The sequence below is a fragment of the Jaculus jaculus genome, chromosome 1 (assembly GCF_020740685.1).
Source record: "Jaculus jaculus isolate mJacJac1 chromosome 1, mJacJac1.mat.Y.cur, whole genome shotgun sequence".
NCBI classification, from domain to species: domain Eukaryota; kingdom Metazoa; phylum Chordata; class Mammalia; order Rodentia; family Dipodidae; genus Jaculus; species Jaculus jaculus.
Genome location: NC_059102.1, coordinates 152,054,017 through 152,070,276, shown reverse-complemented (window position 1 = coordinate 152,070,276; position 16,260 = coordinate 152,054,017). Strand labels below are relative to the sequence as shown.

At 47.6% G+C, this 16,260-nt stretch overlaps 1 protein-coding gene across 3 annotated transcripts in view; it reads left to right on the top strand.

Moving 5' to 3' along the window:
• Positions 1-16,260, top strand: part of Pnpla7 (patatin like phospholipase domain containing 7) — a 92,741-nt gene that overhangs the window by 63,149 nt on the left and 13,332 nt on the right. For all 3 annotated transcript variants that reach the window (XM_045153488.1, XM_045153484.1, XM_004653882.2), the window contains 5 exons: positions 1,829-1,978; positions 10,285-10,348; positions 10,746-10,914; positions 13,983-14,165; positions 15,082-15,200. In XM_045153488.1, the coding sequence (XP_045009423.1) occupies positions 1,829-1,978; positions 10,285-10,348; positions 10,746-10,914; positions 13,983-14,165; positions 15,082-15,200 (685 nt within the window). The remainder of the gene's footprint in view (positions 1-1,828; positions 1,979-10,284; positions 10,349-10,745; positions 10,915-13,982; positions 14,166-15,081; positions 15,201-16,260) is intronic.

Sequence of the window (16,260 nt, the reverse complement as noted above, 5' to 3'; positions counted from 1 at the left end):
TTTATAAATTATAGGGTTTTTTTTTAAATTTATTTATTTATTTATTTATTTATTTGAGAGAGACAGACACAGAGAGAAAGACAGATAGAGGGAGAGAGAGAGAATGGGCGCGCCAGGGCTTCCAGCCTCTGCAAACGAACTCCAGACGCGTGCGCCCCCTTGTGCATCTGGCTAACGTGGGACCTGGGGAACCGAGCCTCGAACCGGGGTCCTTAGGCTTCATAGGCAAGCGCTTAACCGCTAAGCCATCTCTCCAGCCCATAGGGTTTTTTTTTTAAGGTAGGGTCTTACTGTAGCACAGGCTGACCTGGAACTCACTCTGTAGTCCCAGGCTGGCCTTGAACTGTCAGGAATCCTCCTCCCAACTGCTGAGATTAAAGGTGTGAGCTACCATCCCTGGCCAGTTATATCTTCCTTTCACTATGTCATTCTCTTCTTCTTTTGTTTATTTTTATTTGTTTATTTGAGAGCAATAGAGAAAGAGGCAGAGAGAGAAAGAATGGGCACACCAGGGCCTCCAGCCACTGCAAACGAACTCCAGATGCATGTACCCCTTTGTGCATCTGGCTTATGTGGGTCCTGGGGAACTGAGCCTTGAACTGGGGTCCTTAGGCTTCACAGGCAAGTGCTTAACTGCTAGGCCCGCGCTCCAGCCCTCAATACATAAAGACGTGTTGTGCTTCTTATCACTATGTGTTTATTTGTTTAGCTGTTTTCTCATTGCCAGGCACCTAGATTGCCCTGTGCTCTCATAAACAATGTTGCAAAGAACATCTATGTGAATGTGTGGTTTGGTATGTACTGCCTCCCCCAAACCAAGTGGAACCATCTGCCTGGTAGTTTCTGGAAACTATCTCTTCAGGAGCAAGAAGCCATTAAAGGAGTCAAACCTTTGGTCCTGCCCTTCAGGGAGATGCGGGCCCAGGTCAGAGTACGGCTCTGTCTGTGTCAAAGTGGAGGCGAAGCTGTGCTGGCAGCACTGAGCCAGCGGGGGAGGGCACTACACAGGAAAGCTGAGCCTTCTGACTGAAGACAGCAGAGGGCACCGGAGGTCGAAGCCATGGCACACCAGTACCATGAGAGACCCTGGCCGAGAGGGAGCAGGCCTGGCAGGTATAGTCAGCAATGCTCAGCCACCTACATGGAAGCAGGAAGCACTGACCAAGAAGGGACTTGGTTGGAAGACTGTGCCAGTATCCTCTGTTACAGGCTGGCAAACTGTGGACCCAGGTGTCTCTGGCCTGGCGCTTGGCCTCTCAGCCCTTGCAGTCAAATGGGGCCCAAGGAGAAGGTCTAGATGAGGCTTTGTGGTACCCATGGTGCCCATGGTCTTAAGGAGAGGGAGGCTGTACCTGCCCCAGTCTCTCCCAAAGGCAGCTCTGCTGGTATCTCCCCAGGAAGGCCCCCAATCCAGCATGCTCTTTCTTAGCTGTGTACCCATTCTTCATTTCTGGAGAGAAGAGGTGATAAAGACATGTCGGTTGATCTAAGCTTAGACTATTTCTGGAGTGAGTGGTAGAAAACTCTGTGAAGATTTGGGTCAAAAGGTGAGGCTTCTCATAGGGCAAAATTTTTTCCAGCTTTCATTGTAATGTGAATCATGAAGCTCCAGAGGGGACAGGGGGAGTTCATGCCTGGGCCAGTACTGGGAACACCTACCTCATCTTGGCATGGAGGAGGCAGAGGTGGTGTTCTCACCATTTTGAGACCAATAGCAGGCCCTGGTCCCACTGGCTGGTACCCTGTGTCATCTGGAAATGGAGAAGCTTTCCTGGCCGTGTGGCCTCAACCTCCCAGCCTCACGCCTGGCTCTGTGTCTGCTCCGCAGGTCACCAACTTGGGCTTCATGCAGCAAACAGCAAGTGGGACTCGGGGAATACAGCCAGCAACTTATCCACGGTGGCAGCAATGCCTGTGTCTGAAGATGTGCCCCTCACTGCTTTCGCCCTGGAGCTCCAGCATGCCCTCAGTGCCATCGGTAAGTCTGCACAGAGGGCCTGTGGGCATGAGTGACAGATCCTCATGGGCTTCCCAGGAATCGGGGGCCGCCTTTTACCCTGAGGACAGATCTTGAGGTGGAGAGGCCTTGCTGCAAGGGATCCCTTCACACTGGAGAACTCTCAGACTCTACGGTCTACATGGGCACCTCAGTGTAGGAGCAGCTGATGTGCTGGAAAGCCTTAGGGTGGGGAGTACGCAGGGATTGTTGGTGGGTCACAGACCTCCTGCAGGGCCTGGAAGGGGTGCTGCAGTGGGTCACCAGGGAGCTGACTGACCTGATGGAGAATGCCCTCAGTGAGAACCAGGTGGGCTAGGCAGCAGGGGTTAGGATGAATCCACTTCTGGGCCAGCAGTGAGAGGACACCATTCCCAGAAGAGCTCATGGCTGATTGGCCATCAGAAAAAAGCAAATTCTTGACAGCTGTTAAATTTTGGTGTTCAAGAACAGGAAATGAAAACCCTTAAAGATTCCCAACTCAAGCCAGGCGTAGAGGCACATGCCTTTAATCCCAGCACCTGGGAGGCAGAGGTAGGAGGATCACCGAGTTCAAGACCACCCTCAGACTACATAGTGAATTCCAGGTCAGCATGAACTTGTATGACAAGCACTTTTACATACTTTTACATACATCTCTTCAGCCCCTTAAATTAATTTCTAATTACATAAAACGTGAACAGCCTTGTAAGATAGTCTTTACAACCTGTATTGCAAGAATGTGTAGTGACATTGGTCAGATCACTTAGGTTGCATATAGGGACAGTATCAAGTTCTGTGGTTAAAATGTTTTTATTCTAAAATAATTATAAGATCACAGGAAATTGCAAAATATTAGGAACCCCTGTACCCTTCCCCCAAAATACCATTGGTAACACTATGTTATCTTATTAAGACCAAAAATATAGCCAGGGCTGGAGAGATGGCTTAGCGGTTAAGCGCTTGCCTGTGAAGCCTAAGGACCCTGGTTCGAGGTCCCCCCAGGTCCCACGTTAGCCAGATGCACAAGGGGGCGCACGCGTCTGAAGTTCGTTTGCAGAGGCTGGAAGCCCTGGCGCGCCCATTCTCTCTCTCCCTCTATCAGTCTTTCTGTCTGTGTCTGCCACTCTCAAATAAATAAATTAATTAATTAAAAAAAATTTTTTAAAAAGAATATAGCCAGGCATGGTGGCACACACCTTTAAGCCCAGCACTCAAGAGGCAGAGGTAGGAGGATCGCTGAGAGTTTGAGGCCACTCTGAGACTACACAGTGAATTTTAAGTCATCCTGGGCTACAGTGAGGCTCTACCTCAAAAAAACAAAAAATAAAAAATAATAAAACAAAAAAAGACCAAGAATGTGGTATTTGTACACTTTACAGGTAAGTTTTCGTTTTTCTAAGTATGGTGAGACTCTATTCAGCCTAATTGGAAACTGCCAAGCTATTGCCATGGTAGCTAATCTATTTTTCCCCACAGCAATATGTAGAGGACCCATTTTTCCAGGCTAGTATTCTGTATTGTCACTACTTTTTATTTTACCCATTCTAATAGGTGTATAGAGATAGCATGTCCTAATTTTAACTTGCTCCCCTCCCCCCCTTTTTTTTGAGGTAGGGTCTCACTCTAGCCCAGGCTGATCTGGAATTCACTATGGAGTCTCAGGGTGGCCTCGAACTCACAGCAATCCTCCTACCTCTGCCTCCTGAGTACTGGGATTAAAGGCGTGTGCCATGAAGTCTGGCTTGATTCCCCCTTTTTGAGGTAGGGTCTCACTATAGCCCAGGCTGAACTGAAATTCACTTTAGTCTCATGCTGGCCTTGAACTCGTTGCAATCCTCCTACCTCTGCCTCCCTAGTGTTGGGATTGGAGGCATGTACCACCATGCCCAGTTAAAAAATGCTGCTTTTTTAAATATTTTATTTTTATTTATTTGACAGAGAAAGAGGGCTACAGAGAGAGAGAGAGTGAGAGCCACTGCAAACGAACTCCAGATGCATGCACCCGCTTGTGCATCTGGCTAATGTGGGTCCTGGGGAATTGAACCTGGGTCCTTTGGCTTTGTAGGCAAATGCCTTAACCTTTAAGCCATCCCTCCAGCCCTAAAAAATGCTTTTTTAAAAAGCCAGGTGTGGGGTCTGAGGAGGTGGAACAGTGGTCAAAGGTGCTTGCTTGCAAAATTGGCCTGCCCAGGTTTAATTCTCCAGTACCCTTGTGAAGCCAGATGCACAAAATGGCACATGTATCTGGAGTTCATTTGCAATGGCAAGAGCTTCTGGTGTGTCCATTCTCTCTTTCTCCTTGCAAATAAATAAATAAATAAATAAAGCTAGGTGTGGTAGTTCATATACGTAACCCCAACTTTCAGTAGGCAGAAGTGGGAAGATTGCTGCAAGATCACGGCCAGCTTGGTCTGCAGAGAGAGTTCCAGGACAGCCATAGCTACATAGTAAGAATGACACCCTGTATCAGGAAGGAAGGAAGGAAGGAAGGAAGGAAGGAAGGAAGGAAGGAAGGAAGGAAGGAAGGAAGGAAGGAAGGAAGGAAGGGCTTCTTAAATCTGCTCACCTTTTAGGATTCAATATTTTGAAATTAGGGTACCCTTGGCATAATGCTTTTTTTAAAAAAAAATCAGAATCTTAATCTGGATATCTAGTATATACCCCCAGGCAAAACAAACTTCAGAGCTCAGAAAAGATGATGTTTGTTGTTGAACTAGAAAGATTTGAGTGAATAAGACATTGAGGTTTTGCCAACGGAAAGTTAAATCTTTTGATGGCTCACTTTTTCCCCTTTTTACTTTATTTTTAGAGATGAATAGTATTTGGTTGTCTGGATAGATCATGGTTTGCTTATCTGTCCAACTCCCAAAGGACATATTGGTCTCTTCCAGTTTTGGCAGTGTTAACTAAAGCAGCTATGGACAACTGTGAGCGAGTTTTTATGTGGACTTGTTTTCAGCTCCTTGGAATAAATACCAAGGAATGTGGTTGCTGGATCATATGGCATATGGTATCTGGCATATTTTAAGTGGCTATGCCAGTTAGCCACCAGAAACTGAGCGTTCCTGTTATTTTATGTCCCCGCCCCTCCCTTCCCCCTCCCTAGTGTTTGGTCATGTGCTGTTCCAATTGGGCCATTCTAGTAGTGTGTAGTGGTATCTTGTTTTAAGTTGCTTTTCTTAATGACATAAGATGTGAGACATTTTTTCATGTCTTTATTTTCCATCTGTATCTCAACTTTGGCTAGTTGTCTTTTCACCTTAGTTCAGTTGTCTTCTAATTGTTTCAGTAAGAGTTCTTTTAGGCCAGGCATGGTGGCACATACCTTTAATCCCAGCACTTGGGAGGCAGAGGTAGGTGGATCACTGTGAGTTCAAGGCCAGCCTGGGCTACAGCAAGACCAAAAAAAAAAAAAAATAGTTCTTTTGGGGGTTGGGGATGTAGTAGTTCAGTTGGCAGAGGTGGTTTTTCTTTTTTTTTTTTCTTTTTTTTTTTTTTTTTTTTGTTAGGTAGGGTCTCACTCTAGCTCAGGCTAACCTGGAATTCACTCTGTAGTCTCAGTGTGGCCTTGAACTCATGGTGCTCCTCCTACCTCTTTCTCCTGAATGCTGGGACTAAAAACATGTGCCACCACTCCCAGCTATTTGGCAGAGTTTTTATGTAGCATATACAAAGCCCTAGTTCAACCTCTACCACCACGTAAACTGGACGTGATACTGCACACCTGTAATCCCAGCAGTTGGGAGGTGGATGCAGGAAGAACAGAAGTTCAGGGTCATTCTCAGCTACATATCAAGCCCAGGATACATGAGTCTTTGTCTCAAAAAAAAATTCAATAAGAGTTCTTTTTATATATTGGGTAACAATCCTTTATTAGATATGTCCTATAAATATTGTCCTCTCCTTTCACCTGGTTTAAGGTAGGGTCTCTCTTGCTGTTGCTTGCCACTTAGACACCAGACTAGCTGGTCTACAGGCTTCAGGGCTCTCCTGACTCCACCTCCCATTGGGATCACACACCCATGAACCTCTATGCATCCATCTGGGAATCAGAACTCTGATGTGCAGGCTTGTAGAGCAAGCACTTTTAACCACTGAACCATCTACTTAGCCCCCAATTCAGTGTTTTATGTTTAGCTTTGTGGTCCATCTGAGCTCATTTTGATGAAGGTTAGAGGTCTGTGTCCATATCTCTTCTGTATCCTATTCTTTTGCTCTGTTGTCGCAGATCCAGTGAATGTATTTATATGGGTTTATTTCTGGATGTGTTTTTTACATTTTTAGTCTTTTAATCCAGTCATTTGATAAGCAGAGGTTCTGTTTCATATAGACCAACTTCTTCCTATATAGTTAATGTTTTTGTGTTTTATTATTTTAATATTTTTATTTGTTTATTTGAGAGAGGGAGGGTGAGAAAGAGAAAGAGGGAGGAAGAGAGAGAGAGAATGGGCGTGTCAGGGCCTCCAGCCACTGAAAATGAACTCCAGATGTATGTGCCACTTTGCACATCTGGCTTTTGTGGGTCCTGGGGAGTTGAACCTGGGTCGTTTAGCTTTGCAGGCAAGCACCTTAACCACTGAGCCATCTCTCCAGCCCTGTTTTTGTGTTTTCTTAAAGCAATGTCATCTTGCCTAGAAATCATGAAGATCTTCTAGGAAAACTTTGTTTTTTTACATTTCCTTTAAAAAGTATTTATATTTATTTATTTGCAAGCAGAGAGAATGTGTGTGCCAGGGCCTCCAGCCACTGCAAATGACTCTGAAGGCAAGCATCTTAACCACTGAGCCATCTCTCCAGTCCTACATTTCATTTTAAATTTATGGTCTCCTGGGATTGATGTTGGTTATAATATAAGGTAGGTAGAAGATTTTTTTTTTTTTGGTTTTTCAAGGTAGGGTCTCACTGTAGCCCTGACCTGGAATTCACTATGTCATCTCAGGGTGGCCTTGAACTCACGGCAATCCTCCTACCTCTGCCTCCCGAGTGCTGGGATTAAAGGCATGCACCACCATACCCAGCTTCATTTTTGTTTTTTGTTTGGTGTTTTTTTTTTTTTTTCAAGGTAGAGTCTTATTCTAGCCCAGGCTGACCTGGAGTTCTCTGTGTAGTTTCAGGGTGGCCTTGAACTCACGGTGATCCTCTTACCTCTGCCTCCCGAGTGCTGGGATTAAAGGCGTGCGCCACCACGCCCGGCTTGCAGATTCGGTTTTGTCTTAGAGACAGGTGTAGAGCAGATTCACTGTGTTCTGGTTACCAGCTGGTCTGAATCTGGTGAAAGAGAACACTTACATGGAACACAAAGCAGGTTTATTACTTGGAGTGGGCATCAAGAGACAATAGGAGCATTGGACTCATTGTCGGCCTGTCCCCAGGTCTTAGAAAGGCTGTTTAGGAACCTGGAAAGCAGACTGTCTTGGGTCTTATACCCCAGAGAACATGACTCATTGGGCCAAAGTATTGGAGGACATCCTATGTCTAGGGGCAGGAGTCAAGCGGTTCTTCCAAATGGTTCTTCTCTGTCTCAGGCGCCAGCGCATCTCATGATGAGTAGGAAAGGAAGATCAGGTGAGCCCAAGGCCACCTGGAGAGTAGTTATTCAGTATTCATCTGACTCAGCACCCTCATTTAGAAAGGCCATGCTGTGCCCACCTTTGCCTTGAGTCAGGTGGCTACTTTGGTATGTCCCTTCCACATCTAGAAGTAGTTTTATTTTAATATTTTACTTATTTATTTGATATAAAGAAGCAGAGAGGGAGGGGGAGAGAGAATGGGCACGCCAGGGCCTCTAGCCACTGCAAACTCCAGACACATGTGTCACCTTGTGCATCCAGCCATGCATGTGTACTAGGAAATTAAACCTGGGTCCTTTGGCTTTGCTGGCAAGTTCTGTAACTACTAAGCAATCTCTTCAGCCCCAGAAGTGTTTTTGTTTGTTTGTTTGTTTGTTTTTATTTTCAAGGCAGGGTCTCTCTCCAGCTCAGACTGACCTGGAACTCACTCTATAGTCCCAGGCTAGCCAGGAATTCATAGCAATCCTCCTACCTCAGCTTCCTGAGTGCTGGGATTAAAGACATGCACCACTGTGCCCAGCTTTCAAGAGGGTCTTTGCTTGTGAAGATTCTGGGCTGTGAGGTCTTCCAGGGCTGAAGGTATAGTCAGTCTCTTGTCCTCTAGCTTCTCTGGTCCTCATTATCTGAGAAAGAAGTTGTTAGGCAGCCAGGTGGCAGTACTGTCCAGATCAGCAGACCCAGACAACAGCCTGGCTGTTTGCTGGCTTCTGCCATACCCCACAGAGTATAGATAGGTAGTACCTGAGAGCCATCCTGTCTTTTGGAAGCCTAGACTCAGTGGAGGGCAGATCACCCTCTGCTCACCCCATTCTCTGCATACAGAACTCAGATCCTCTGGAAGACTGACAGGTAGGTAGCATAGTTTTTAAAATTTTTTTTTAAAAATTTGTATTTTTTATTATTTACTTATTTGAAAGACACAGAGGCGGGTGGGGGGGAGGGAGGGAGAGAATGGGCGTGCCAGGGCCTCCAGCCACTGTAAACGAACTCCAGATGTGTGTGCCCCGTTGTGCATCTGGCTTACGTGGGTCCTGGAGAATCGAACCTGAGACCTTTGGCTTTGTGGACAAGTGCCTTAACCGCTAAGCAATCCCTCCAGCCCTAGTTAGCATAGTTTTGATGGCAGCAGATGGAGCCTGGGCTGTCCATCCTAGAGTACTTCCCCTGGGGTCCTCTGCACTCCCCTGACTTCTCTCTCATAATCCTCAAATCTAAGCAGAGGAGCCTAGAGCAATGAGTATACCTTGAGGGGTGGGGGTCCAGCCTGGGATTGCAGCCAGGGTCAGCATCTACATGTTTCTGAAACCAGACACCGTCTCTCTGTCTTGGCCGGATGGCCTCCTAGCATGAAGAGGTGGAGAAGATGTGCTATCCCCCTCCTGCTACTGTCCAGGTTGAAGAAGCACCAGTCTGGAGGTGCCTAGAAAACCTATTGCCCTATGCCATTTACCTCCTTAGAGGGACATAATTATATACTTGCTTAGCCTGTTATGTCAATTTAACGTGGAGCTACGATAGCTATATTCCAGTGGCCCTCCCAACTCTAATGATACCCTTATATGGTGTGACCCTGCGAAACAGCTGCCAGTTAAAATGTGATTCAGGGGCTGGAGAGATTGCTCAGTGGTTAAGGTGCTTGCCTCCAGAGCCTAACAACCTGGGTTTGATTCCCCAGTATCCACATAAGCCCATTGCTCAAGGTGGTACATGTATATGGAGTTCATTTGCAGTGGCTGGAAGCCCTGGTGCTCCCATACTATCTTCTTCTCTCTGCCTCTCTCTCTGTGTTTGTACCTCTCTGCTTGCAAATAAATAAAGGCTTTTTTTTTGGGGGGGGGGTCAAGGTAGGGTTTCACTCTAGTCCAGGCTGACCGGGAATTCACTATGTAGTCTCAGGGTGGCCTCAAACTCATGGCGATCCTCCTACCTCTGCCTCCGAAGTGCTGGAATTAAAGGCGTGCGCCACCACACCCAGCTAAGAAAAATAGTTTTTTAAAATGTCATTCAATTGCCAGGCACAGTGGTGCTTGCCTATAGTCCCATCTACCAAGAAAACAGAAGCAGATGGACTGCTTGAGCCCAGGAGTTCAAAGCCAACCTAGGCAACACAGCAAGACCCTACTGCAAAAAAAAAAAAAAAAAAGGAGAGATTCCATATGGATTAGCTTTTTGAAAAGTAGTTAATTTGAGCCAGGCATCCCAGCCCTCATGAGGCTGAGGTAGGGGAGAGAGCAAGAAAGAGGTAGACACAGAGAGAGAATGGGAGCACCGGGGCCTCTAGCCACTGCAAACAACTCCATATGCATGCACCACCTTGCACATCTGGCTTTACATGGGTACTAGGGAATTGAACCTGGGTCCTTTGGTTTCACAGGCAAGTACCTTAACTGCTAAGCCATCTCTCCAGCCCTGGATTATTACCTCTTAATTACATGATCTTTGAAGAACTTGTTTAAAACGATCAGCCTCCTTATACATAATCACTGGCTTGTCCACAGTTGGCATATACCTGCTAGGTCCCTTTTCACCTTAGCATGTGTGCCTACACACCAGGTAGGATTACAAAGACTCAGCTCCCGTGTCAGCGGGAGGTTTGGAGAGGCAGCCTCAGCTTGACACAGCCCAGCTAGCAGTTCCTTTCAGGGAGCTGACCTCAACACTGAACACTCTGGTCCCTTGATTATCCTTAGAGGTGGCTGCCAGGACAGACTTCTGAACCTGATGATTGTCCCTCAGGTCCTGTCCTGCTGCTGACTAGTGACAACATCAAACAGCGCCTTGGCTCTGCTGCCCTGGACAGGTATGTATACCTCCAGCCCCCTTGCAGTCCCAAGTGAAGAAGTCTAACCAACCTTCACCCCCTCACTTAGCTGGTCTAGATATGGTCCTGAGATGCACTATGCCATGGTGTCGACACATTCCAGCATGCTCCTTGTCCAACCACTCCGCACTCAACACACATGAGGCACCATCATAGCTCCCAGGGTATCACCAGACCCCTGCTTATCATGCAGGCAGCTCTGCACCCTACCCTCTTGGGCCTCCAACCTCTAGACCTAGCCATAGACTCTGCTCAGCTGCCCAGGCCTCAGCCCTCTGTGTTACTCTGGGAGGGGGATGCTATAAAAATGCCAACACTCTGAGGAGGGGCCTTTGGGAGCCTCAACAGAAGGTGAGGTACACCTTCTGGTTCACAGTATCCATGAGTACCGGCTGTCCAGCTGGCTGGGGCAGCAGGAGGATATCCACCGGATTGTGCTCTACCAAGCAGATAGCACACTCACGCCCTGGACCCAGCGCTGTATCCGCCAGGCTGACTGCATCCTTATCGTGGGCCTGGGTGAGCAAGAGCCAACAGTGGGCGAGGTGAGTGTTCAGGGGAGCCCTCCTCCTCTGAATCCTATTTTTATCTCCTGTGAAACATTTTAAGAACTCAGAAGAGGACCCAGATATCTGTCATCCATTCTTTGGATACCTTTTGCTGTGTTCATTTCTGGTGGAGATTGTGTAGAAATAGTGCTCTATTTTATATCATTCTGAAATTTCCTTTCTCCTCTATAGTTAGGGTTTGAGGTTTTTTTTAAAAAAACAATTACTTGTGGAGAGAGACAGAAAATGAGAATTGGCATGCCAGGGCCTCCAGCCAATGCAGTTGAACTCAAGACGTGTGCCCTACCTTGTACACATATGTGACCTTGCGCTTTTGTCACCTTGTGTGTCTGGCTTACATGGGATCTGGAGAGTTGAATGTGGTCTTTAAGGCTTTTCAGGCAAGCACCTTAACCAATAAGCAATCTCTCCAGCACAAAACATTTATTTACTAGAGAGAGAATGGGCACGCCAGGGCCTCTAGCCACTACAAATGAACTCCAGAAGCATGTGACACCATGTGCATCTGTCTTAACATGGGTTCTGGGGAATCGGACCTGGGTCCTTTGGCTTTGCTGGCAAATGCTTTAATTGCTAAGCCATCTCTCCAGGCCCAGGTAATTTTAGCTTTTTTTTTTTTTGGTTTTTTGAGGTAGGGTCTCACTCTGGTCCAGGCTGACCTGGAATTAACTTTGTAGTCTCAGGGTGGCCTTGAACTCACGGTGATCCTTCTACCTCTGCCTCCCAAGTGCTGGGATTAAAAGCATGCGCCACCACACCCGGCTAGCTTTTTTTTTTAGTATTATTGGGCTGGGGAGATGGATTAGCAGTTAAAGCATTTGCCAGCAAAGCCAAAGGACCCAGGTCTGATTCCCTAGTACTCATGTAAAGCTGCATGCACAAGGTGTCACATGCGTCTGGAGTTCATTTGCAATGGCTAGAGACCCTGGTGTGCCCATTCTCCATTTTCTTTCTCTCTCTCTCTCTACCTCTTTGTCTTTTTCTCTCTCAAATAAGTAAATAACGTAAATTTTTCATTAAAAATATTGCATATGGAGCTGGGCGTGGTGGCGCACGCCTTTAATCCCAGCACTTGGGAGGAAGAGGTAGGAGGATCACCATGAGTTTGAGGCCACCCTGAGACTACATAGTGAATTCCAGATCAACCTTGGCTAGAGTGAGACCCTATCTCTAAAAACCAAAAAAAACCCACATATATATATTTACTATTTATTTATATATATATGTATATATATATACACATATGTATATATAGGTATGTGTATATGTGTGTGTGTGTGTGTGTGTGTGTATATATATATATATATATATATATATATATATATATATATATATCTCGTATGTATTTGAGAGAGAGAGAGAGTGTGTGTGTGTGTATGTATGGGCACACCAGGGCCTTCTGCCACTGCAAATGAACTCAACACATGTGCCACTTTGTGCATCTAGCTTTACATGGGTACTGGGGAATAGAACCCAGGCTGGCAGGCTTTGTAAGCAAGTGCCTTTAACTGCCAAGCTATTTCTCCCACCCTATTCTTTTGTTTGTTTATTTATTTATTTATCTTGTTCATTTATTTAGTTGAGAGTGACAGAGAGAGAAAGAGTGAGAGAGAGAGAGGGAGAAGGAGAGAATGGGTGCACCAAGGCCTCCAGCCACTGCTGACGAACTCCAGATGTGTGTGCCCCATGTGCATCTGGCTTATGTGAGTCCTGGGGAATGGAGCCTAGAACCAGGGTCCTTAGGCTTCACAGGCAAGTGCTTAACCATTAAGCCATCTCTCCAGCCCTTGTTTGTTTATTTTTGGGGCAGGGTCTCATGTTGACGTAGGAACTCACTCTGTAGACCAGGCTGGCCTCAAACTCATGATGACCCTTCCACCTCAGCCTCCTGAGTACTAGGGTTAAGGGTGTGAGCCATGCCCAGATTTGTTTCCCCCATTTTTTATGGCTTTTGACTGTCCATTTGTGATCTTCACACCTGCGCATTCTTTCTCGGCCAGTGGACTATGAAGCTACTTCATAGGGAGCAGCCACGTGCAAGGTGCCTTCAGGTATCTACAATTGTTGATGCCAGAGGATGTATCTGCAGGCTTACCAGATGTTGCCAAATTGATTTCCTGGTTGCTCCCACAGTTTTCCTTTGTACATAGCTACAAGTTGGGCCAAAGGGCTCCATGTCCTTTTCTGCACTGGGCACTGTCAGTCTGTTTGCTTCGCTTAACATTGTAGTGCGAGAGTATGTATACCTCCAGCCCCCTTGCAGTCCCAAGTGAAGAAGTCTAACCAACCTTCACCCCCTCACTTAGCTGGTCTAGATATGGTCCTGAGATGCACTATGCCATGGTGTCGACACATTCCAGCATTCTCTTCATTCCAACTAGTGCTTCCACCTCCTGGCTCTGCTCCACAGCTGTGTTCTCGTCTCAAGTTTCTGCCTGGTCTGTCTAATCCTAGGGCAGCTGAAATTCACCCTCTTTGGTGTGTGTTCCCACTCTGCAATGCTATCCCACAAGGGTGATTACCTACAAAATGCATCATTTGCAAAGATCACAGTGTGCATTCATGAGGCAGTGTTGAAGACACAGGAGGAAGACTGAAGGGATGGTATAGCAGTTAAGGTCCTTGCCTGCTGAGCTTGAGAACCTAGGTTCAGTTCCACAGTACCTATGTAAGCCAGAGGCATAAGGTGGCACCTGAGTCTAGAGTTCATTTGCAGTACTGGAGCCCTCTCTCCCTGCCTCTTTCTCTCTCTCTCAAATTAATAAATAATATTAAATAAAAGATACAGGAGGAGACACTGCTCTCTTGCCTGATAGCCATGCTAACCACCCGGAATGCATACCTGGATAGAACAGGTGGTTAGCATGTTAGTAGTCCCAGGACAGGCAATTTGTCAGGCCGTCACAGCCTTCTGTCATGTGGAGCCCTTATCAGGTCAGTTTCCATTGCAGATTTTGGTGGCAGCCCTGTTCTCATCCTTGGTTTGTCCTGCTGTCGGCACTCAGGCTTACCTGAGCTTGCTGACTAGGCCCTTCCCTCCCCAGCTGGAGCGGATGCTGGAGAACACAGCCGTACGTGCCCAGAAACAACTGATCTTACTGCACAGGGAGGACGGCCCAGGGCCGGCCCGCACTGTAGAGTGGCTCAACATGCGGAGCTGGTGCTCCGGCCACCTGCACCTCTGCTGCCCACGTCGCGTCTTCTCCAAGAGGAGCTTACCCAAGCTGGTGAGGCCTGGCAGTCTGGCCTAGCGCGACTTGGGAGCCCTGATCTCAGCCTCCCCTGACCTGCTCCTACGCACGCAGAGCTGTCTCCTCACTGTGTACAGTGTCAGGGCTCATGAGCCCCGGTTAGAATTGCCGCTTCTTCTCAACTCTGGCTTTTGAGATTCTTGGTCCACCATGCAGTACCCCTGGCTTGTAGTTAAAGGGAGGCTCAGCATGGTGAAGGCACAAGAGAGGCCACTGGGAACTGGGGACCAGTGAACCCACGAAGATGGGCCTGATGGGGAAAGGGCACCCAAGGACCAAGCCTGAGAGTCTCACATTCAGCTGAGGCCCCAAAGAGCTCTCATGGCCAAGTCTCACTACTCCCACCTCTGGGTAGAAGCAGACATAAGTTCTGACATATATCTTCCTCCAGGATCATTAGCTCTTTTTTTTTTGTTGTTGTTGTTGTTTTGTTTTCCAATGTAGGGTCTCATTCTGGCCCAGACTGTCCTGGAATTCACTATGTAGTCTCAGGGTGGCCTTGAACTCATAGTGATCTTCCTACCTCTACCGCCCAAGTACTGGGATTAAAGGCATGTGCTACCATGCCTGGCTATCCTTAGATCTTTTGAACCCACAGGGGAGCAAGGAGTGGGAAGCACTGAGGCTACCCACGTGCCATACTCAGTCCCCAGAGCTTTGTGGACAGTGGCGTGAAAACTGCATCTCCACACAGGACCCTGCATGCTTTAGCACTGTCTGCCTAAAGGGCCAATGAGGGGACTCCTGTGATTATAGCCTTAGGAGTTCTGTGTCTTGGGCAGCCCAGCAGCTTCCTCTGGGTTCACTTGCCCTCTGACGGCACCCCCCAGGTGAGCCTACATCCTGCCAGCTGGTGTCACGCACTAGCCTGTCTTCCATTGGCTCCTCTCAGGTGGAGATGTACACGCGCGTTTTCCAGCGGCCTCCTGACCGGCACTCAGACTTCTCACGCCTGGCACGAGTGCTGACAGGCAATGCCATTGCCTTAGTGCTTGGAGGGGGTGGAGCAAGGTAAGCCCTCACCCAGGTGTGTGCCTCATGTGTGGATAGTAGTCACGCCCACAGCTCTGTGCAGGGTGGTGGGAGGAGTGTGGTGTAATGCCCCAGATGAAGAGACCCTCAACCATTCTCAGGAGGGCATGTCCCCGTGGACAGCAAGGGTGTGACTGGCATGTCAAAGTGCCTGGTTCATGGGCGTGTGTAGGTCAGACTGGCTGGGTTTCACTGCTGCCATTTTCATAGAAGATATCGTCTGATTGTCTCTGCTTTGAAGCATTTGCTCAGTTAGCCATGTGTCTTCTCTTTGAAAATTCTCTGCTCTTGTCCTGTGCCAATGCTATGGGCTCCCTGTGTGGTTCTTTCCAGTTTAATATCCACTCTGTGGAGTAATGACCTGAGCTGCTCACGAACTAGAGAAGAATTCTTTAGTTCTTTGGGCTCTGGGGTCCTTAGAGGATTTTTAGCCCAAATAATCCCTGCCCTGAGTTGTCACCTGACCCTCCTGAGCTGAAAGAGGAACGGAGGCTCTTCTTCCAGTGACCCAGATGTCTATGAAGGAACAGGGCCAGAGCCCACACCTCCCCAGGAAGAGGGGCAGCCAGTGGGTAGCCCTCTCTGTGCTGTCCCTGCTTGACCTACTGGTAAGGTGACAGCACTGGACTCTCTCTCTCTCTCTCTCTCTCTCTCTCTTTTTGGTTTTTCGAGGTAGGGTCTCACTCTAGCCCAGGCCGACCTGGAATTAACTATGTAGTGTCAGGGTGGCCTTGAACTCATGGCAATCCTCCTACCTCTGGCTCCTGAGTGCTGGGATTAAAGGCATGTGCCACCACACGCAGCACTGTGCTCATTTTTATTGGAGATCCTGGGGAAGTGGCCCAGAGCAGTGTGGTGATGGTTTGCATTTGTCAGCCAGGGGAGAGGCCTGGGTCCTCCTGTGGGTCTGGATAGTGGAGGCTTAGAGCAGGCAGGCGTTCTCAGTGAACTCACCTCTGTTTATAAGGCGACTTAGAGACCATGTGGTTCTGTAAGGTAGACAACAAAGCCAGAGATATGCTAGATATAACTACTTTTT